Source organism: Phyllobates terribilis, unplaced genomic scaffold (genome assembly GCF_046119375.1).
Source record: "Phyllobates terribilis strain yellow unplaced genomic scaffold, ASM4611937v1 Scaffold_2__4_contigs__length_985480577, whole genome shotgun sequence".
NCBI lineage: Eukaryota > Metazoa > Chordata > Amphibia > Anura > Dendrobatidae > Phyllobates > Phyllobates terribilis.
In genome coordinates, this window is record NW_027362762.1 from 316784563 (window position 1) to 316808713 (window position 24151).

The 24151-nt window shown below is 41.9% G+C and overlaps 1 protein-coding gene across 1 annotated transcript; it reads right to left on the reverse strand.

Annotated features, from left to right (window-relative positions):
• Positions 1 to 1999: 1999 nt before the first annotated feature.
• RAB20 (RAB20, member RAS oncogene family) lies at positions 2000 to 24125 on the reverse strand. Its single transcript, XM_073664321.1, has 2 exons — positions 23771 to 24125; positions 2000 to 3145 (listed from the first exon to the last, which is right to left on the reverse strand). The coding sequence occupies exons 1-2, from the start codon at positions 23943 to 23945 to the stop codon at positions 2631 to 2633; spliced, it is 690 nt and encodes a 229-aa protein (XP_073520422.1). The 5' UTR covers positions 23946 to 24125; the 3' UTR covers positions 2000 to 2630.
• Positions 24126 to 24151: the final 26 nt, after the last annotated feature.

The following is a 24151-nucleotide window of genomic DNA, read 5'->3' on the forward strand; positions in this document are numbered from 1 at the left end:
CACAAGTGACCTCATTTTGGAAACTAGACCCCCTCAAGGATTTTATCAAAGGGTATAGTGAGCATTTTAAACCCAGAGGTACGACACAGAATTTGATAACCTTAGGTTGTCATATTGAATATGTTGTCATTAGTGTTAAGCGCAAGTGCTCGCTACTTGAGTTTGCATCGGGTGCTTAAGCGGGTATGCATAGAGTATCGTGAGTGCTCGACTGAGATGCTTAAGTCCCCGCCCCACGTTTCACGGCTGTTAGACACCCAAAAAAAACATGCGTGGATTGCCCGTGTATGGCAGGCAACCCCTACATGTTTTTTTTGCTGTGTAAGAGCCGCAAAACATGTTGGGTGGGGACTCGAGCACCCGCGATACTCTGTGCATACCCGAGAACCCGATGCAAACTCAAGTAGTGATCACTTGTGCTCATCACTAGTCATCATATGGTCTTTTTTTTTTTCCTTTACTTTTGAAAACATCCCAACCAACACAACCCTAATCCTACCCCAACCCTAATTCTAACCCTAATTGCAAAGAATGGAAAAAAATATATATATTATAATTTTTATCTAACTAAGGACAAAGGGAGATTTGATTTATTTTTTTGATCACTGTGATAAAAATGAACCAATTGGGAAACTCCCTATTGTTGCCGGGTACCTGCTGGCAGATCTCGGCGGGCGCATGCACCCGCCATATATATATATTTTTTTTATCGGAACATCAGAGGGCCGGATCAGAAGATCCAGAGGACGGCAGAGGTGTCAGGGGGCTTCATTTCTCTCTCCTCTGACATGTATATCATGTCAGAGGAGAGAGAGAAACCATTGTAACCGCAAGCACAATTTTTTTGTGATCGCCGCTATTCACTGAATAGCGGTGATCACATGATCGGAGACTGGAAAAACCGTACATGATCATGTTCTCCAGGGTCTCAGCTACCCCCGTTAGCTGAAACCCCGGAGAATTTCTGACGCTGGGGGTGCTACACTCTTATTCCTCAGCGCCATGAAAGCGAAGTGCTGAGGCATAAGTACCCTTAACTGCCACCGTGAAAATGCGTTACGGCGGTCATTAAAGGGTTAAGCATGGGGGTGGGTCAATCATGCTTTGTGGTTATGTTACAGCCAATGGCACGGGGAACATTTCACGGGTAGAGGGAAGAATAGATTCAACGAAATTTCAACAAATTCTTGATGCAAACACCATAGCATCTGTAAAAAAAAGCAGAGGTTGAAAAGAGGATGGCTTCTACAAATGAATATTGAGCCTAAGCACACGTCAAAATCCACAATAGACTACCTCAAAAAGGTGCAAGCTGAAGGTTTTACAATGGCCCTCACAGTCCCCTGATCTGAACCATCATTGAAAATCTGTGGCTAGACCTCAAATTAGCAGTGTATGCAAGACGGCCCAGGAATCTCACAGAACTGGAAAAATTTTCCAAGGAAGAATGGATGAAAATCCCTCAAACAATTGAAAGACCTTTGTCTGGCTACAAAAGCGTTTACAAGCTGTGATACTTGCAAAAGTATGGGCACCCTGCATGGTTAGTAGCTAGTAGCACCACTTTTGCATCGGCCCATTTTCAGTTTTGTAATTTTTAAAATGTAAAAGGGAAAAAGATTAGGATACATTTTTTTTCCCTGAAATACAAAGGAAATATGTCATCTTTAACTTTAGGCTTTTTAGGGATCATTTCATCTTCAACTTGCTTAACTGTTCACAATAACAGTAATTTTGACAAAGGGTGCCCAAACTTTTACATGCCACTAATATAAATAATAAATACACACATTCTTGACGACAGCCTGATCTAATCCAATGTACGCCGTCACGATTGTGAGTTGGAAGTGGTTTGTGTAGCTGGAAAACAATCAATAGCATATATCATGATAATAGTTTTATTACCTTGTTTGTTATCTTATGCTGGTCTTGCGCGACCAAGTTCTGCATTCATACCTTTTAACACTTATTAAAAATAAACTGAACATAAAAATAGAAGTAAGAAAATTCAGAATTTTAATATCAGGTCAGTCATTGATACAGGTTAGTGACAAATCGCATCAACAATGATGGTCATAAATTACTTCCCTCCCCCCCAACATATGTGTATATACATTCATAGCATACAGAACAGTCATTGTACGTGTATTGCTTTGCTTTTTTTTGTTTTTAAACACCCATAATGGACATAACTTTCCTGGATGGACAATTTATTTTCAAAAGTATTTTGCTCAAATAGAAATAAATGAAGTTAATATTTAAATGCAAACGTGAACGATTCTTGAATCAAGTCAGACATTTTTTATGAAGTTGAAAATCAGCAGAATTTTATAAATAAACGTAGTAAAAAGGCGCGAACTCCTATGACATGAACACTAAAACAGAATCAGTGAACTGATCCCTGGGACTTGAAGCGCAATAAATTAACTGCTGAAGGAAGCAAGATGGACAGATTTATTCCAAACTAGTAGGTAGTCATTTAGTAAGGTACTACAATAGGGTATTTGTTTTTCTGTGCAAAATCCAGTTTGGGGTTTGTTTTTATTTTTTTGTTACTAAGGCAGTATATGAAAGTAAAACAGCTGTGCAGTATGATCATAGTTTTAGAAGAAATACAAGAGACCTGACTGCTAACAGCAGCCACTTTTAGTCTTCTTCTCATGATGGTTCTGTGCGAGATTGACTGTATCATCCGGTCCATTTGCTTTCTTCTTCACAATCAGTGGTATAACCATGTTAAAGACGCTATCAAAGAGAAAATCAACATTGTGTCCAGTCTTTGCGCTGGTTTCAAAACACATCTTGTCTGCGGCGGGAGCATGGACTTCATCTACCATTTTATACTTTATGATTCTTTTGTACAGAGCAAAAGCATCTTCGGTAGAAACCTGTTTGCGAAGCTTAGAAGCACTACCCTTACGAAGCCCTTCTCCCCCAAATTCTTCTTCTCCTTCATGTTCATCGGTGAGGTCGATTTTGTTGCCCACTACAGCGTAGATGCAGTCATCACTGGCCGTGTCCGTCAGGCCCAAGAATCTGTCCTCAAGCTCCACGAGACTCTGCCTGTGACACACGTCATAGGTGAAGATGATGGCAGAGGCAGACCGGCAGTACAAAGAGCCCAGGCCATGGAACTGTTCTCTCCCTAAAATGGAAAGAAGACAGGCGATAACAGTCTGTAAGACAAGGTGACAACATTCTTGCACTCTCAGTGGCGTCACTAGGAGGGTCCGCATTTTCACTACAAGGAAACCATTCAGAAAGCATAACATAGGACCGCATTTACTGGATACTTATACATTGCCATTGTTATTGTTCTGATGCATTTAAGGCAAAAAATGCTGTAATTTTTCAAATATTTTAATAATAATAAAAAAAACAACTTTCAATTTGTCTATGCAGCTTCTATACAGAAGTGTGTCTCCAGTGTTACAAAGAAATCCTGAGCAGGATGGATGATCTTGCAGTTATGTGCTACACCCCAACATCCGTCCCCTTTGTACGGTTTGCAAAAAATAGGAAGAATAAAAGCTATACAGTCAGATTTAGTGTCACGATTAATAAAGAGGGATGTTCACTTTTGCAACTAATGCATTTAAATGCAAAAAAATGAAGCAATATTACTTAAAGGGGTTGTCTCACATTTGGATTAGAAAAAATAAAAACGGCCTGCGTATATTGGACGAGACTCATCAATGCAAGTCAATGGGTGCGAGAGAAAAAAAACTAGACAGCACACGGACCACGAATATGCCGTCCTTTTTTTCTCTCACACATCTCAAAAGAACCAGGAAACTTCATCAGCCAAGTACAGTAAATTCATAACCAGAACCCTCAGAATAGATCCAGAGATAGGTGTCCTGTAGATATATAATGTTACAAGCCCCCTACATATTAAACTTGCACCCTTTAGTGCCACATGAAAGGCACTAAAGGGTGCTAGTTTATTATATGTAGGGGGCTTGTAACATTATATATCTACAGGATATATATCTATTTATCTTAGATATATAATCTTTCAATCAATTATCTACATCTGTACATACGATTGCTTTATTATTTTGTAAACTAGCTTTAAAATTATATTGAGAAAACAATATGTAAAAGATGTTAAAAACACATTGCATATGGATTGTACACGCATGTCATATGGATACTAGGCGAGAAAAATCGCATTGTACTCGCACGACACTTGTCCTACTTTTCTGGATCAAAATCGGAGTCATTTTTTTTTTACGTAGATGTGAGCGAGGCCTTAGACGGATATAATTTTTCTGGTTAGCCAATAAAGGCATTTGCAAGCTTTTAGAGCAGAGGCTCCTTCATCAGGCAGGTTTACAAATGGTTAGCCAATAAAGGTATCACTCCTAGAATACGTTTCTTTTTTAGGCATAAAAAACTTTAATATAAATTTTTCATTGTACATGGAGATAGAACCTTATTAGAAGTAACTCGTCTATGTAGATGTGAGGATGAGAGAAGAGATCTGCCTCCAGCTCAGCCCTCCTCCTCCCCCTCTCTTCTACATAGTTCTTTACATTACTAAGCTAGAAGACGAGTTACTTTTGAAATGATTCTGTCATCACTGAATGCAATTTTGGCGCTTTTTGCATGCCAAAAAGCTGGGATCAGATGTTAGATAAAAGTCTATAGGATACTTTATGGGTTTTTTTCCCCCCACAATATGCTATGCTTTGGGTAATGCATTTTTTTTTGGGGTGGGGGACAAATAAAAACACTGCTAAAGTACTTCTTGAAAAAAAAAATTCAAGGCATTTTTGTTCAAAAACGAGAATTTGGCTAACCGCATATACCACTTGATTTCATCCAGGTAGACATCAACAATTAACACACGCACGTACAAGTGCTTCTCACTAAATTAGACTATCATAAAAAAGTTAATTTATTTCACTTCTTCAATACAAAAACTGAAACTCATTATATAGAGTCATTACAAACTGAGTGATCTATTTCAAGTGTTTATTTCTGTTAATGTTGATGATTATGTCTTACAGCCAAAGACAATACAAAAGTCATTATCTCTGTTCATTAGAATAATTAACCAAAAACATCTGCAAAGGCTTCCAATGCGTTTAAAAAGGTCCCTTAGTCTGTTTCAGTAGGCTCCACAATCATGGGGAAGACTGCTGACTTGACAGATGTCCAGAAGGCAGTCATTGACACACTCCACAAGGTGGGTAAGCCACAAAAGGTCATTGCTAAAGAAGCCGGCTGTTCACAGAGTGCTGTATCCAAGTATATTATTGGAAAGTTGAGTGGAAGGAAAAAGTGTGGTAGAAAAAAGATACACAAGCAACTGGGATAACCGCAGCCTTGAAAGGATTATAAAGAAAAGGGCATTCAAAAAATTGGGGGGAGAGTCGCATGGAGTGGACTGCTGCTGGAGTCATTGCTTAAAGAGCCACCACACACAGACGTATCCAGGACATGGGCTACAAGTGTCGCATTCCTTGTGTCAAACCACTCATGACCAATAGACAACGCCAGAAGCGTCTTACCTGGGCCAAGGAGAAAAAGACCTGGACTGTTGCTCAGTGGTCCAAAGTGTTGTTTTCAGATGAAAGTAAATTTTGCATTTCATTTGGAAATCAAGGTCCCAGAGTCTGGAGGAAGAGTGGAGAGGCCACAATCCAAGCTGCTTGAGATCTAGTGTGAAGTTTCCACAATCGGTGATGGTTTGGGGAGCCATGTCATCTGCTGGTGTAGGTCCACTGTGTTTTATCAAGACCACAGTCAGCGCAGCCGTCTACCAGGAAATTTTAGAGCACTTCATGCTTCCCTCTGCCGACAAGCTTTTTGGAGATGGAAATTTCATTCTCCAGCAGCACTTGGCACCTGTCCACACTGCCAAAAGTACCAATACCTGGTTTATAAACAACAGTATTACTGTGCTTGATTGGCCAGCAAACTCGCCTGACCTTAACCCCATAGAGAATCTATGGGGTATTGTCAAGAGGAAGATGAGAGACACCAGACTCAATGCAGACAGGCTGAAAGCTACTATAAAAGCAACCTGGGCTTCCATAAGGTTATGTGCCCACGATGCAGAAATGCTCCTGATTTTTCCTGAGTGTTTCTGCATCTCTCTGGCAGAAAAAAACGCATGCGGATTTTACATGTGTTTTCCTTCCAGGGATAAGCGGAAGTGAAGCATGCGGGTTGTCAAGCGCTTTCCAAGCGATTTTAGCATCACTTGCCAAGTGCTTGACAACTTGGTCACACTATATAAATCCATGCAACCGGCATGGATTTATATAGTGTAGATTGTGAGCCCTCGCGGGCAGGGTCCTCGCTCCTCCTGTACCAGTCGCTGTCACATTGTGTTCAAGATTATTGTAACTGTGCTTGTATTATACCCCTTTTTCACATGTAAAGCGCCATGGAATAAATGGCGCTATAATAAATAATAATAGTGTGACCGTAAAAGAAAGGTAAAAAATAAATATTATACTTACCTTCTGATGGTCCCCGGTGTCCTTATACGATGCGCCAGGTCTCCCCGGTGTCTCGCGGTGGTCTAAAAGGACCTTCCATGACGTCATTTAGTCACGTGACGGGTCAAGCGACCGCTGACATCAGCGGTCGCATGACCCTTCACATGACTAAATGACGTCATTGCAGGTCCTTTTAGACCATCTTGAGCTGCTGGGGACACCGGACGGACGGATCGCTATGAAGACCGTGGGCCATCAGAGGGTAAGTATAATGTATATTTTTTTTTTTTTTTTTTTTTACAGGTACTATGGTACCCGGGTCTGGAGGAGAGTCTCCTCTCCTCCAGACCCAGGTACCATCCGCACATTGAACAGCATGATATCCGCATGTGCACATGTAGTGATGCGGATATCATGCGATTCAATGCCAGTCAATGGCAGCGAAAACGCCGCGATTCCACAAAATAATTGGTACTGCTGCGGATTTTTCCGCAACGATAATCCGCAGCGGAAATTTCCACAGCATGTGCACAGCACATGCGGATTATCATTGGGGAACATGGCAGACCTTCTACCAAGCGTTTTTTAAGCGTTTCTACAATGGAATTGCCGCTGCGGAAAGCTTAAAAATTGCATAGTGGGCATACAGCCTAACACCTCAGCAGTGCCACAGGCTGATCGCCTCCATGCCACGCCGCACTGATGCAGTAATTGATGCAAAAGGAGCCCCACCAAGTATTGAGGGCATTTACTGAACATACATTTCAGTAGGCCAACATTTCAGATTTTAAAAACATTTTTCAAGCTGTTGTTATATAGTATTCTAATTTACTGAGATAATGACTTGTGTTTTCATTGGCTGTAAGCCATAATCATCAACATTAACAGAAATAAACACTTGAAATAGATCACTCTGTTTGTAATGACTCTATATAATATAGGAGTTTCACTTTTTGTATTGAAGAACTGAAATAAATTACATTTTTGATAATATTCTAATTTAGTGAGAAGCACTTGTATATTTGCGGATCTATGAAAAATGCCATGGCTCCAAATATTTCACCGAGTTGCCACAGGTAAACAAATCCTGACATTAATTCTGGGAAACAATGTTTTATTTTGCTTCAGGTTCAAAGACTCAAAGTTTTTATGGCAAAGTAATGGAAATATAGGTAAAAATATTATCTTACAATGCAGCAGTCTTTGCTGGCTTCCGTCTGAAGAACTGAAAAACTGGTGTCAAACATGCCAACAAAGAAAACCATTAATTACATCAATACAAATTGAGCCCAAAGAAACTGTCAGAAAAGGACACTGCCGCAAAGAAGCAAAGCAGGCACAAGAGCGCATGCAACTAGGCTCTTGTGCCGCAGTACGCAGCTAGCCTCATCTCCAAGAAAACACTGAAAACTTTCAGCCGAAAGTCAATCAAATGAGTATGGCCGGCCTCTTCCAACTCCTGTACACATGTTCTGAATGGAGCGATGACTGCGGCCTGACAGCTCTGGCAAAGACTTAGCCCTCCTAAAAACATATACATTCGATGGTCAGTCAGTCCTACCAAATCCATGGTTTCAAACAATCGAACGCGCATGGTGAGCTTTAAGACCCTCATATACCTTAGACTAGTGTCGACCGAACCCATCGATATCGATTAGTTCAGTCAAAAGTGTATGTGTGTAAGGGCCCCCCGACATAGGATTGGGCCGAGCAAGCACGACTGTGCACTCGTATAGCGCACTTACTAGCTATACAAACTAAACCTTTCCACAGTTTTGAAAAATGGGGAACTTCAGTAATGGAGACTAACCGAAATAGGGGTCCAAGCTCCTGATAAAATTTAGAGATATGACTGTTTACATTGTCCCACAGAAATATACATTGTCCTGAACATTTATATAATACATATAAAAATAAACATTTTCATCCATTAAAGCTACTTAATGTCTGGTCCCACAAACACAAGTTATCATGCAAATATGTCAGTAAAAAATGCAGCTAAAGCTGGGACTGAAACGTGACCATACAGGTCTCATGTACAATCACGTTCCTGATGACCTCCTTTGCCCCCCACTGTGTCCTCTGCTCAGATCGGGTTCTGATCTTACAGTTTCCAACATGGCTGCCACAGTGATATGAGGAGTGCAGTGGCAAGTCTCAACCATGCCTCCTTGTCCTTCCTGTGGGATAGGAAAGGTAGAGATGTGTGGTTTACAGTGCACTCCTCGTGCCACTGTGGCAGCCATCTTGGAAGCAGGAGGAAAGCAACATTGATCTGAGTAGAGGGTGATTTGTACCCATGAAGTGTCTAGTCTCTTTGCAGTCTCGGATTGGAGGCTTGCTTTATAAATCTTTTCTACATCTGCATATAAGGCTCAGGGTGGTCCACTAAGCTCAGATATGGGACTAGTTTTATGAGGGTGTCACACTAAGGAGATGTCTGCATGCTTTCAGGATAACCATGATGGGTGATATGGATGTAATCACACCTGAATTTTCAAATTCACTAAATGTAAGAGTTAGGCCTAATTCACACACCAGTTTTGTCATACAAAAGCTATGCTTTTTCTTTTACCAGATAACACATGGACATATTATAGTCCATCACTGCTTTAATATGGCATTTTTTTCCGTCAGTTTTTCTGTCGTTTCCTAGGCGTGTTTTTTTTTTTTTTTGACAACTGGTGGTTTTGGACAGTTCTCTCATGGTATTTGACATTTTTTTTACTGTCGTTTTCAGGTCTGTTTTTAAATGCATTGAATAATGAAAAAAATCACTAACATTTTTTCAAGAAAAAAAAACTATGGTAAAATGCTCCAAAAACAACTGGTCTTCCAGGTGTTGAAAAGTACAGAGAATTATCTGAGCAGAAAACGTTTGGCGATTTTAGACGTGGTTAAAAGACATTCAAAAGCCTGAACATGCGCACAGCAAGTCATTTTTACATAGAAATGCTTAAAGGGAATCTGTCACCCCCCTGGGCGATATCAGACCTCTACTAATGTATGGCCATACAGGGTATAGAAAAGTAAATCTATACATCCCTGTATGGCCCATAGAGGTCTGATTGCAGAGAAAAGCACTGAAATCAATTATTTTTTCCACAGGCTTGGAATCCGCCTCTCTGCTTAATTATCATATCCCCCCTCCCCTGCACATCACAGGGCCCTGTGATGTACACTGTGCACCCTGACTTCCGGGCATGCACAATGCACTGCTCACAGAGCGCGCTTTGCTTCATCCCGGCCCAGTCTACCTGTGCACTGCGCAGGCACCGGGTGAGGTGGGGTCACTGTCACTTATGGCGCCTGTGCAATAGAAACTGCCCAGGGGGGGGGGGGGAGGTGACACATTCCCTTTAAGTTCATTCTTTTGCATGTTTTTCAGACAGTTCCCACCAGATTCGACAATGAGGCTTTCACTATTTAGGCTATGTGCGCACGATCAGGATTTTGAAGCAGAGATTTCCTGAGCGTTTCTGCATCTCCTTTGCAGGAAAAAACACATGGTTTTTGAAGCTTTTTTTGAAGAGTGTTTGTACATCAATGAATGCTTTTTGGAGCTAGATAAAGTTATTTGGTGGGACATTGCTTAAACCCTTGGATTACTGGTCAGAACTAGGGTGAGTATATTGGTTAATTTAAATGATTAAAGAATGTGTGTTGCATTTCAAATAAATAAAGAGACAGAGCAAACACTTTAAATCTTTACTTTTCTTTAATTAGGTTTGGTCATGAAAGTGTCTGACACCTTGTCATCACCAAACAAAAGAGCTAGATGTCAGCTGATCCCATTCACCCAATCTCATTAGCATTTCCATTCATGTAATTTTTGGGGCAGCTGAGCGCTGCTATTTTTAGACTAGGAAGGTGCCATTTGCAAACATGGTCCCTGGCCATTATTAACAGCTCACAGCTGTTTCATTAGTCGCTACGTCCCCCCAATCAGCACTCAGCAGCGCTTTGGACGCAGCGTATTTTTGCTGCGTCCAAAACGTGGTGTTCTAATGCCGCACTTTTGTTGTTGGTACACGTGAATCCACCGCATATAATGACACTTCAATCGGTCAAAACCGGCAGCGGAGACTAGCGTGTGGGCTACAGAAATTGACAAGCTGCGGGTGAGTTTGGGTACATGGCCACGATCAGTAGCCGCTGTGTGTTTGTACAGCGTCAAACCTGCAGCGTCCAGATATTACAGCATAGTGGATGGTATCTCTAGAAATGCCATGTCCACTATGTGTGCATCAGAAGCTGCGAATCACCCATGGACACTGACATGCGGTGCGTCTTTCAGGACCGCAGCATGTCAAATTCTCTTGCGGAGTCGCTAGTCTCTGCAACAGAAATGTGACCACTAGAATGTATTGAATGTGGTAAATCCGCATGGTTCAGTGAACACCTGCGGATTTACCCACGTTCAATAGAATGCAACGTGACGCAGCAAAAAATACGCGTCCAAAGCGCTGCTACATCCGGATCGTGGGCACAGAGCCCAAAGTAAAAAAAAAAAATGGCGTGGGCTCCTGCATCATTTTTATAACCAGCAGAGGGAAAGCCGACCGCTGGGGGCTGATATTAGTAGCCGGGGAAGGGGCCATTAGCCAACAATGTTCCCTGACTATTAATATCAGCCCACAGCTGTTTGTTTAGCCTTTACTGGCTAGATTACAGGGGGACCCCAGAAATAGATTGATGTGGGGTGCTCCTATAAAATCTAACCAGAAAAGGCTAAACAGACCGCTGCGGGCTGATAATAGCCAGGGAAGGGGCCATGAATACTAGCCCCCTCCGCAGCTATTTATATCACCCCTCAGTAGTCCCAGAAATGGCGCATCCATAAAATGCGCCAAATCTGGCGCTTAGCCTCCGCTCTTCCCACTGCCCTGTAGCGGTGGTGAGTGGGGTAATGGGGTTGGGATTCACATCAGCCTTGTATTGGCGGCTGACGTGAAGCCCAAGTTAGTAATGGAGGGAATCTGTAAGACGCCCCCATTACTAACCGCGTAATAAAGTTTTTGCCGCCTTTTCAATAAATACACGGCCAGAATAAAATTTTAATGAAATAAAAAACACACAGTTTAAAAAAATAAATAAATTGTTGCACTGTCCGCAAAACCATCGATCTTCTAAAAAAAAAACGAAAAAAAAAAAAAAAAACAATATCCCTCACCTGTCCGCTGTCAACAACGCAGTCCACGATTACGCCAGAAGGTCACTGGGGTTAATCAGCTTACCACTATGGGAACATTCTTCAGAATGTTAACACTGTGAGGTCACATGAGCGATCAGCTGACTGTAGGTCCTGGAAGCACAGTACACTGCTGGGAGCGAGCGCGCTCCCCGCAGTATACCGCCGGGAGGAGAGCATCGCCAGGACCGAGGACCAGGAGGACACCGGGGGCGCTGGACAGGTGAGTAAAAGGCTTTTTCATTTTTGCTACCGCGGGCACGCCGGCTTGGCAGAGCAGACTACTGCTCCCCCCAGACGACCCACTCTCGCTGTTATCAGTGGGAGCGGCGGGCAGATGAGAGGAGTAGTAGTCCTCCTCTCCCAACACGGGTACCACAAGCACCGCATTTCTGCCACAAATTTGTGGCTATTGGCTTTTAATTGAACCACAGCAAATCCGCACTTCAAAATTGTGCACCATATTACATGCGAGACGGAAGTGGTCATTTATCACATCAGATGCCACTGTGATCTTGTCTACATAGTCATGACCACGAGACCCCTCAAAATTCGCATTCAGGAACACATTAGGGACATAAAAAATGCCACTACCTGCTCAGACCCTCAATCACTTAAAACCATTCCCAGGCACTTTTTTGAGACCCATGGTTGTAATCCTAAAGGACTTTCGGTCCAGGGCATTGATAGAGTGTATATGGGCATAAGGGGAGATAACACTAAACAAAAATTGCTCCAAAAGGAGACACGATGGATTATTACATTGGATACGGTTATGCCCTCCGGTCTTAATGAGTTTGTAAGCTTCAAGTCTTTCTTGTAAAATATATTTCTCTATTGCGCTATTTTACTGCTGGGTTCCTTTATGTTTTTTACCTCTATCTGTGTTTTTGTATTCATTACTAATTTTATGCTTTTTGACATCCTTAGCATCCTGTTATCTACTGACCGCCACTTTACTGCCATTGTTTTCCCTGATATAAAGCCCTGATGCCTCGTCAAGCAATAGCTTGGATGTCACATATTTTCTGTCTCTCATCAACTTAATCGACAATCAAGATCTCTATTAGTGCATTATCTATTTATTTATTGGTTATGTATTTTGTATTAATATTCATATATGGAATATTCTTCTGCATACCTGATGTAATATGACTGATCAATTATCTTTCATTCTGGTCTACTATTACCAGCATCCTATGTTTATTTAGTCTTGTAGTTATCTTTTGGGGACCTTATCTAGATTACATTTTAGAAGACTAACATTTAAATCTGTGGGACAACGGAGCAATGACTTTGATCATTCAGGCTGGAGCAGGGTATTATTATTATATATTTTTTCCTACTTACCCTGATCTGTCCTCGCTGACGGTGGGGGACTGGCCACCCCCCGCCTGCAGCGATGCCATTCAGAAGTATAGTATTCCCCCCTCAGTATATTGTCTTCTCTTTTCTGCCCTTGTATGGACGCGCTTCCTCTCACGCGCTGCGGCGCCCCGGCGGCGTCGCGGCCCATGCGTCGTTGTCCGGGCGACGGAGGTGATGACGTCACTCCTCCCCCTCGTCGCGCGGGCTGCATGCCTGGCTGCGTCATCGCGGGGGGCGCGGCATCATGGGAGACAGCGCACCAATTGGCGGTCAGACATAGCTCATTTACTTAAATAGGACCCACCTTTTATGTTAACCATGCCTCCTGACGAAGCTGAGGCGAAACGCGCGTCGAGGCGTTCTGGCAGAGTGTCACCACGAGCACCCCTGCTCCTTACAACATGACTCAAGGTAGCTATACTTTATCCCCTGATTGATATACTTTATGAGTATCTGAGGTATTGGGCTGATTACTATTATGTGCTTGCAATTATTCATTTCTACCTGAGACTGACACTACTATCTGTCAGCAGGTCACAATGCTCCTATCAGCCTTCTAATTAAGCTTATAGCTATTGCTTCATGTGCACTATTCCTGGCACTTTATGCTGTTATATTTATCTAAATTTTGTACGGTTTTATCTATTATCTTAACATCACTTATCATGTGATGGACTTTGTTAAGTATTTTGCCCTGATTACTATGATGTTTATTATTACATTATAACGTGTGTAGGAGCCTCTTTGATCGGGGGTTATGCTCACAACTCTGCTGCGTCACTTTGGGACTACATACCCTGTTATTCCTTGTGTTTTAGCGGTCTTCTCTCCGATAACCTTTCATGCTATATGTCTTATATAATGATATATTTTTGTTAATAAAATTATAATATCGCATTATTTCTCCAATGTGTCTTGGGTGTCTATTTATATTTTCCTTTATTACTATCTGGTTCTTCTCCTTGATACCCAATAGACCTTGGTTTGGTTTTAGCCTTTAGTGTTTGGAGATTGCATTTGACCTCGGTGATTTGCTTATCTTTAGGTTTTTATAAGTAATATACCTGCTGTTTTGCTGCGGTTCAATTCAAGTCAATGGGCGCAAATTCGCAGCAGAAATGCCCGCACAATGGTCATGCTGCGGTGTTTTCCGCAATGGTAATCTGGAGGGGAAATTTCCGCATCATGTGCAGAGCACATCCGGATTACCATTGCTATAGCTGGCAGACCTATTAACAAGCGTTTTCGCAGCATTTCTGCGGTGGAAAAACCACCGTGGAAATGTGGTGAAAACGCTTTGTGTGCACATAGCCTAAATGTCGATTACAAAAGGCACAATAAACCCATGAGTATGGAGCATTTACATTTCTGTATTGTGGTCAGATCTACTGCTTCTTTTTAGTACAGTTTGTGCAAAAAGTAAAACCGGAGTAATTGCAAAGCTTGCAGGTTTCAAAAAAAAAAAAAAAAAAGCTTTTGTAAAAGGAGAGCCAAATTTTGATTAATTACACCACTTTTCCTCTGCACCAGTTTTGCCAAGTCTGGAATCACACATGCAGTTTTTGCACGGCTGCAAACCGCTTTTTTCTTGTTCAACAGAGCCACAATTCATAGATCATATTTTTTGTAGGAAAATGCACCACCCCTTCAAAACTGTCGTACCCAAAAGGCACTTGACCTAATACCCTTGAATCACAAGTAGTGCAGTGTCCACAACCTTTTCATCCTCCTTTCAAAACTAATTAAGACCCCACACTTAGGCTAGGTCATCACAACCAATTGTCTCTCATCTGAGAAAATCACGCCGATTATGCTAATCACAGTCTGATTAAACCCTGATCCGTTTGATCACAGTGTGATAGATTTTCTCGCATGTGGAAAATAAAAAAAAAAAATAATTTCTCCATTCTGTCAAGTCTGTGAAAATCAGACTGCTCTCAGATGTCATTTGAGTGCGGTCTGATTTTTTCCACGGACACAGACATGAATGGCCAAGTACGATTTGATAAGTGAATGTAATACATGCATGCTGCGATTTTTTCCTTGGACTGGCTTGGTCAGAGAAAAAATAAAATAAAAATCGCACGTGTATGGCCCCATGGAATAACATGGGGGTGAGTGTTATCCGTCAGACCATATAATGAATGATTTTCTCGGCAGCACAAGTCCTGTATACACAGATAACGTGCTACCCAGAACGACGATCTGTCGTGCAAACCACAATGAACCTGATCTGACCTGATGAACAAGCGTTTTGCTCATTCGTCAGATGATCGCCAGCCAGTGTAGATTGCAAGACACTCATTCACAATTATCATGTAGAATAATTGGGGGAGGAAGGTTGAACTAGACGGACCAAGGTCTTTATTCAACCTACTTTACTAAATGGACTTGAAAAAATACAGTTCCCAAATCCCATACGGAGGTAATGCAGAACATAGGCTCTAAACCTTACACTGAACTGCAGTACCAGTTAAAAATGCATTATTGCAGATCCTGAGTCTAACTTAGTTAGAGGAACACGGACTCCAAACCTCCAAGTGATAAAATCAGAAACCACATTTCAGTCTATTAGAATTCCACAGTCCCGTAAAGACAGCGGTAACAAAGAAGCCATTGCTGTAATATGTCAGTGGGATGTAGAATTTTTACAGCAGTGGGAAGACTTCACTAGGAATGTAGAGCATGTGAGCAGTAGAAAGCATGTCAGTATAATAGTAGGGTACACTTATTTATAGACTAATCGGCCACTGCAAGGGGTAGGGCTAAGGGGAATGCTCTGGAATAAACACATTCAGCATTGGTGATAGTCATGCTACCCTACTTACTGACTGTCACCATCTACCTGAATAATTCCAGGCACGTATGTGTCAGGTCACCCCTCATAGCTGCCATGTAGTGGTATTAGGCGGAACGGTCCATATCCATCACGTAATGCAAGGAATGTGGTCTAATTTACCTACAGGCAAGTGCCTATAGATAGCCGAGAGGGAAGACTTCTGATAGATGTTAACTCAAGAAAACAGATCAGAGAGTTGTGCATTTATACGAGTCTAAAATGGCAGACATCCTAGAACTAACTATACTGCTAAAGGAGACGGACATTTAAGAGACAATGGTGAAGACTTTGGGCTTCTATGTATCATCTATAATTATACAATGCATGAGATCTTTATGAACATCAGTTATATTAATAGGGAGTTAATATTCAGTATATACGGTAGGTTCAAAATGGCTTCATAAGCCAGTTAGCAGCAATGAGAGGACTAACCTGACATGGTTAGAGGTTGGATAAGTAGTGTATGACTGACAGAGTGCTCTGTGAGCGAATTGCTGAATTACCATCCAAATTTTGGACTTGTTTTCCTCTTTGCCTGATCCTCTTAAAAGTTCTCAACCATTTCTATTCAGTATTAAAATCACACTAAGATGCAGGAATTAATCAAGATGGCCACTACAGATATTAATACTTAAACACTATGCAACATGATCAGTAAGATAAGGAACAATACATGAAAGTTAAGACAAGTAGATACGTCAGCGAGGAAAACTGACACAGTAACCAAGAAAAACATGCTCCCTGCTCTGCAAGTATTCAGCATCTGGAGGGCATGCCGGGCCTGGAGAGCTGGAGTATGGTTATATCAGTGTCTGCATCTGTGTAGCCTCCACCACTGCAGGATACAGGTGATAAGAGGGAGCTTGCTGCCACTACCAAGGAAGACGGTGGGCGGCAACCCACAAGAAAATGGGTCGGACTCAAAAGGAATATAAAAAGTAGTAGTTAATAAGCCCCATAGTCCAGAATAACCCTTTACATTTTCTGCACACCTTTTAGATATGATTACTCTGACACATAGCTGCAATTAAAATTATTCATCCCCAATTGTAAATTAGGTTTATTAGCACAATTTACAAACTTTGTTTTGCAATAAATCAAGCAAGAACAATGGAAATAGCTCAACACAACTAATAAGTGGTTTCTCCAAACTCAACACAAAATGACAAGAACATATAAATGATTGTGTGCATAGAGCTCAAGAGCAGCGCTCTCTCCATACATGTCTGAGGATGGCCATATTACCCAGCTGGCATCTGTGTCTTAAAGGGTTGGCCCGAAACGAAAATTTATTTTAATTCTAAATGCCTATGTAATGTCATAATCTAATCTCTTTTCTAATATACTTTATTTGAAAATTCCCTATACTTCAGGGCTGTGGAGTCTGTAAACTAAACCTGTGACTCAGACTCCACAGCACGGCCTCACTACTGAGCATGTACAAAAAGTTTTTCTTTTTTTAATAAATTTGCAAACATTTCTACATTTCTGGGTTTTTTTCAGTCAAGATGGGGTGCAGAGTGTACATTAATGAGAAAAAAAAATGAACTTTTTAGAATTTACCAAATGGCTGCAATGAAACAAAGAGTGAAAAATTTAAAAGGGGTCCGAATTCTTTCCGTACCCACTGTACATTTTAGAAGTCGGTCCATTTTATACCGACGCCAACTCCACAGCCCTGGCTGGGATAGTCAAACAAGTTGTCATAAGGTGGACTGCTGGAAGCGTCATCCACATCAATCAGAGCCGGAGGATGGCTTTTGGGGGCAAAGACGCAGCACAGACGACGAGAAATGACACCCATCAGACAGGACCAAAAGCATTTACATAGCGTGCAGGAGAAAAAAAAAAAATAAATTAAAAAAAAAAAGGTAATGCAGGGGGAATTAAGGGATGATGGACACATTTAAGTAATGCAGTACAGGTGTTCAACAAGGTGGTGGCATTGGTTCACGCACTACAAAACTGGTGACAGGTTCCCTTTAAAGACCCATTATAGGTATTGCACCCTTTAAAGATACAATACTACTTGAAACATGCCAAATCTGTGTGAAAAGTGCTACCCCACCCCTTAAAAGCCAGCCATTGTTTTCAATAAGAGACTCGCCTTACCATTCATACGGCCATGGATTTTGAAAACTGTTGTAATAAGAGACATGTCACCTGAATTGGTATCTGAGTTTATTCTGCCACGTAGAAACATGAAGATTAGCTTCATTGAAGATTGACCTGCATCAGTTCAAACCAGGGCTGGGGTCACACAACAGCATTTCCTCCATTCTGTCAGTCCCTGAAAATCGGACCACGCCGAGATGTTATCAGAGCGCAGACCAATATTTTCCATGGACTCACTGACTTGCATGGCCAAGTGCGATCCAAATATTGGATGCAAATCGAACATGCCGCAATTTGTTCCTTAGATAGCCCTGTCCAAGGGGAAAAAAAAAAAACAGACATGTGCACAGCCCCATAGCATAACATTGGTCTGAGCGCGTTCCAATGTTATGTAGAATTGCACTCGGCCTGAAAATACGGTCATCGTCACAAACACTTCTCAGCAGCAGAAACCAGAGATTCAGTCTCAGATTTCTTCCATTGCGACATGTAGGAGTTCTAACACAAAAACTGTGAGTAAATAGTCTAAGGCTATGTGCACACGAAGAGTTTTTACTACATTTCCGCAGCGTTTTTTTACACCACGGAAAAGCTTGTTAATAGGTCTGCCAGCAATGGTAATCCTGATGTGCTGTGCACATGATGCGGAAATTCCCGCTCAGGATTACCATTGAGGTAAAAAATGCAGCATGATCATTGTGCGGGCGTTTCCGCTGATCGCTCACGTGACCTCATTGTGGGAACATTCTGAAGAATGTTCCCATGGTGGCAAGCTCACCGGGGCAGATCAGCTGATGAACCCCAGTGACCTCCTGCAGCAGCATGTATACTGCCAGGGACCATGTTTGCACCTTCCTATGTTACAAATAGCAGCTCACAGCTGCCACAAAATTACATGAATGGAAATGGTAATGAGATTGAGTGAACGGGATCAGCTGACACCTAGCTCTTTTGTTTGGTGATGACAAGGTGTCAGACTCCTGACCAAACCCAATTAAAAAAAAGTAAAAAGAGTTAAATAAACACACAGGCTAAGAGTAAACACTTTGTATGAAATACATCAGACACATTCTTTAATCATTTAAATTAACAAATATATCCACCCCAGTTCTGACGGTAATCCAAGTGTTTAAGCAATGTCCCACCAAATTGCTTTTTGGAGATGAATAAAGTTTACATTGATTTACAAAAACGCAAAAAAAAAACCAAAACGCACGTTTTTTCCGCAGCATTTTTCCTGCCAATGAGATGCAGAAACGCTCGGGAAATTTCTGCTTCAAATCCTGAACGTGTGCACATAGCCTTACTGTAAAGTCATGTGTCAGATATTGTTGCATAACTTCCTGTGACACCCATAAAAAGGAATGGGGCTTGCTGAAATTCATGTGTTTGCTGCCCAAAAAACTCCATTCAGTTGCAGAAATATTAGTAATGTGAATATGTCTAAAGATTCATATATAAATAGCAGAGAGGGAGCATACATTCCAGGGTTAACGGTGCAAGTGTTCTGCATCTGAGTAGCCACAACAGATGGCGTTCAGCTGTCCAGGAGGCACATACCCCTGACAGCGCAGTGCCAGCTTCTGGTGCCCGCTAGTCATGACAAGAATGAACACATGTAACACTATTACAAAAAAACGTACAGAATTTGCTATACACTATTGTATACTGTTTGGTAATATACCTTTTCTTGTTGAATGGTGTGATAGTAAATATTCTATGAATATGTATTAGTAGATGAAGAACAGTTTTGCCTTTCTTAAGCAGGCCATACACATCAGATGGCTGTCTGCCAACTCTCCCATACACAGGAGAACTCGTTCGGCCAGGCTCTCCTGTATTCTCTATGAGAAAGCCGCCGACAGACATCTGTGTTGACAGCTTACATCTGGGGAGAACAAAGATCGGCAGTCCGAAATCATGCCCAAACAACAACTGGCTGGCGTCCCCATAAACATTAGGGTGTCGGCGTAACCTGACGATATCGGCGGGCTCAGCCAGCGCTAGTCTCAACAGTATGGGGACCTTTAGGTTGTGTTCACATCCAATCTGGAGGCTCTTTTAGGAACTTGCAGAATAGATTCTGGCATTTTTTTTAACTGGAAAAGAAAATAGCACAGGAGCCGCATAATGGAAACCCAGCAGACACTATTATAGTCAATGGTGTCCATTAGGCACAGCTTGTGTCTGTCGTGTGACTGAGTCTGTGGATGATCAGTTTTTATTACCATTGAGGTTAATGTCTGATGTAAATTTGTCTTAGTATTTTTGCCCATCGATAAAGAATATACTGGCACAAGACACAAAAGTATTGCTGTTCATGCAAGTCTAATTTTTGATAAGCAATATTAAATGCTATAAGACACGGTATCACAGGAAAATGAGTATGCCTAACCCCCAACTAAAGACTGACTGTTATAAAACCCTGCTAATGAGACATGGATTCCCATGGCCATCATACCGTCTAACCCAGAGGCCTCTTCAAGGAAAGAATCTCATTTACACATTTCCCGAAAAGCCCTGAATGCACATTTCTTAATCAGTTTTGAGAACCAGGAAAGCAAGTGATGATTTTGCATCCCACAAAAGATGAGCCGACGTGACCCGGCTACTTCTGCATTTCGGTTGCACAATAAAAGGAAATTTTGACATGTGGTAATGTTTTATAGAGCAGAAGGCACCCTATGCAGCAGCACTGTCTCATGATTGAGCAGGTAAGGCACATGTGGAAATAGACAAATATTTACACCTATAAGATCACTTCAGGCAATGTCTTAAGACTACAGTAAGGGGTGGGAGATCCTTGTTATTCGCATTCATCAGCATCTAATCTGCACACAGGAGGTAAAACATTCACTAAGTCTACAGCTAAAAAATAACATTCAGAAAGCTGGATTATCCTGACCTGGATTACTACCATTACTGGCACACACAACTGCAGGTTTACAAGTTGCACCTAAAATCGATTCCATGGAAAACCCACAAAGTCAGTATCACACGTAGCATTGGCCCATGTGTAAAATGGGAAGCATACGAGCAACACGCTGATCACTGCACATCAATGTGCTAGCTCACATGAACTTTACATACAGGGCAATGGTTTGCATCTAAAAACAAAGCACAGAATGCATTACTTTGTATCTCGGATCAGACTTACTCGTTATAAACAGGGCTGTAGAGTCGGTCAGCCAAACCTCTGATTCCACAGCCCTGAATTTATTTATAAGTCAATGGATGCAAAAAAAAATTGGATCAAATACGGGCTAGCATCCAAACGTCATGCGATTTTATTAACATGGAACACTGTATTTTGGCTTTTATTACTGGCATGTAAAATCTGGACCTAGACTTCGATTCATCAGAACTAGAGTTTGCACACAAGTCTGGTTGAAGGATGAGAAAGGTGTCAAATTCATTAAGAGGTGTGCTCCTCCTAATAAATTTGGCATATCTTTTAGCTGCCATGTGCCTCAGCAAGAAATGGACTACATTGACTGGCTACATTTTTATTGGAATTCATGCCAACTTTGTGGTGGAAACCATGAGGACTTTGCCGACATACCCCTGCCAGCCAAGCTCCACCCTCTCCCCCTTTCCTTTGTTGGCGCAGCTGGCAGAGACTGATAGAAAAACAGAAAAAGTCACCAAAGGGTTCTGCAGTTGGACAAAAATAAAAATTGACATTCTAACTCCTTTTATCTCAGTTCTTGAGAAAACGGTTCAATGAATCAGGCCCGAAGTGCTTTACCACAATGAAAAATGGATTGAGGTGGTTACAGCAGCAAATAGTCTACAGGATTTAACACTTGCAGCATTAGTGGAGCGGCCACTGCTCATATCCAGGATCAAGCTGCATTCACACTGATCGATAATTGGGAACGGGCGTCCATTCCCTGATATTCAGTGATTTGACAGAGGTCATTCTTTTGGGCAGTAGAGCATACCTATCCTCATACAATTCAGTCAGTGTAAACAGGCTGCCAATCACCCAGTGAACAAGGAAAAAGCTCATTCATCTAAGCTTACATAGAAATCATAGTTTTCAGCTGTGTTCTATGAAAAGAAGACGTGCTGCCGAGAAGATTGATATTCTGCATATGGATGTGCAGTCAGCCTTCCTATCTATACAGCAGCCACTAATCAAAAAAATGTTTAGAATATAAATATATCTCTACTATATCTATCTATTTATCTATCTAGAAAAATGAAAGGTTTGGACATATTAGTGGAGCAGCCATTACATAACAGGATATGTATTAAATGTTTGATGCAGGCCCACAGGTGGGATCTATATCTACCTTGAGAACAGGGACCCCCATCTTGTGCCTCTGTGCCTGGAGAGGTGGCCACATGTCTCCACACATCGATGGGGGGTATTACAGCATTGTCTTTCTCACTTCAATACAATAATGGTACAATTCCCTCCTCCACTGCTTCCACATTGAGAAGCCTCCTGATGAAGTTTAGAGGAGGGGTGCCTTACAGCTTTATCATACTATCTGGTATTGTTAGGAGACTCCCAGTCACAATGGCTAGTGAGAATAGCTGGAGGAAATTCACTGATAAGGAGTCACTTATTGTATTCTTAAAGAGATTACTAGACAACTTTTTTGTCCAACAAAAAAAAAAAAAAAAAAGATTTCAACTGAAACCATTCTTTTAACATTGAAGTCTATGGAAAACAGATCTGTTAAGTAGCCATTTGCTTTGTTCCATTTCAAACTAGCCCAGTAAGCAAAAAAGCGATCCAGATCAAATGAAAGAAATACAGATGGCCATTTAACGGATCAGTTTTCCATAGACTTCAATGTTAAAAAAAGGATCGAGTTTAAATCTGTTTTTTTTAGCTTTACAAAAAGGTTGTGTCTGCTGGATCCATTCTAACTGATGATTACTGGACATGTGAACACTGACTTACTGGAAGGTCTATGACCAGTCGATGGGAGTAATGTTATATGGAACTAGTCTTTGATTTTATGTTATTTTTTGCATTGTTCAATGGCTCAGAGGAGGTTCTCCCTTAGGCCTCATTCACATGACCACATTTAAACATGTATGTGAAAAAAATGGTGTTGGTGTCAGTGTCTGGTCCGTGTGTCCATTCTTACAATCGGATGGATAAATAAGGTATAAAACTTCTCCGATACTTTGCAATATTAAACACTGACGGCACACAGATGACAGACGGACGCTATTCCATGTGCTAGATGTGTTTCTCATGGACCCATAGACTTGTACCGGCCTTTTTCATCCGTCATCCCGCAGAGAAACGGACAGGTCTCAGTGAATTTTGTACAGACACATGGTCCGCAAAAAAAAAAACACAATCATGTGAATAGCGCCATAGATTATGGATACATGTTGTATCTATGAAAAAACAAGATAAATTATGGATTTATGCCTCTTTTCCAATGTATTTTTTAGAATGGTTTCTCACTATTAGCCCACGGCCCCACTAGTATTTGGTCAGTATTTTTTGTCAGGAGTGGGAGCAAAAACCAGGTGAGGAACAATCAGAGAAAAGGTAGAATAGAAACAAGTCACCAATTCTGCATTTATCACCCACTCCTGGTTTTATCTCCCCAAAAATACTGACCGAATACTGACCAAATACTGATAGTGGAGCTGTGGCCTTAAGAAAAGCAGAGAAACCTCCATCAGGATTTATTTTTTTATTTACAAAGAAAACTGAAAATAAAAAACCGACAACCTGATGAAAATCTGCTCATGTGTGAACGAGGCCCTACATGGGGATGTGCGGCGTGCACGGAGACCCCGCCGTGCAGCCAGAGCGCCCCCTACCTGCAGTGTCCCAGATGGAGATGTTGTAGGGGCCCCACTGCTTCAGGTAGAAGGCTCCCCCGACAGTGCTGACCGTGTCCGCGAACCTCCGCTCCATGTACCGGTGCAGCAGGGATGTCTTGCCCACGTTCATGTCGCCCAGCAGCACCACCTTCACGTCCGGCTTCTTCATCATGATGGAGGCGATGCGCTCCGGAGACCTAGTGCCCTGACTGTGCCGGCAGGCCGGGGTGGCGGGGCAGCTGGCAGCACATAGCGGGCCGGCGCTGCCTGCACTCCGCTCCTCACACTGCTACACAACTTTAGGATAAACAGGGAAGTTCAGGAAGTTGTTGGGCTCATGCCGCCCCTCCTCGGCCCCGCCCTCTCCCAGCACGGCCC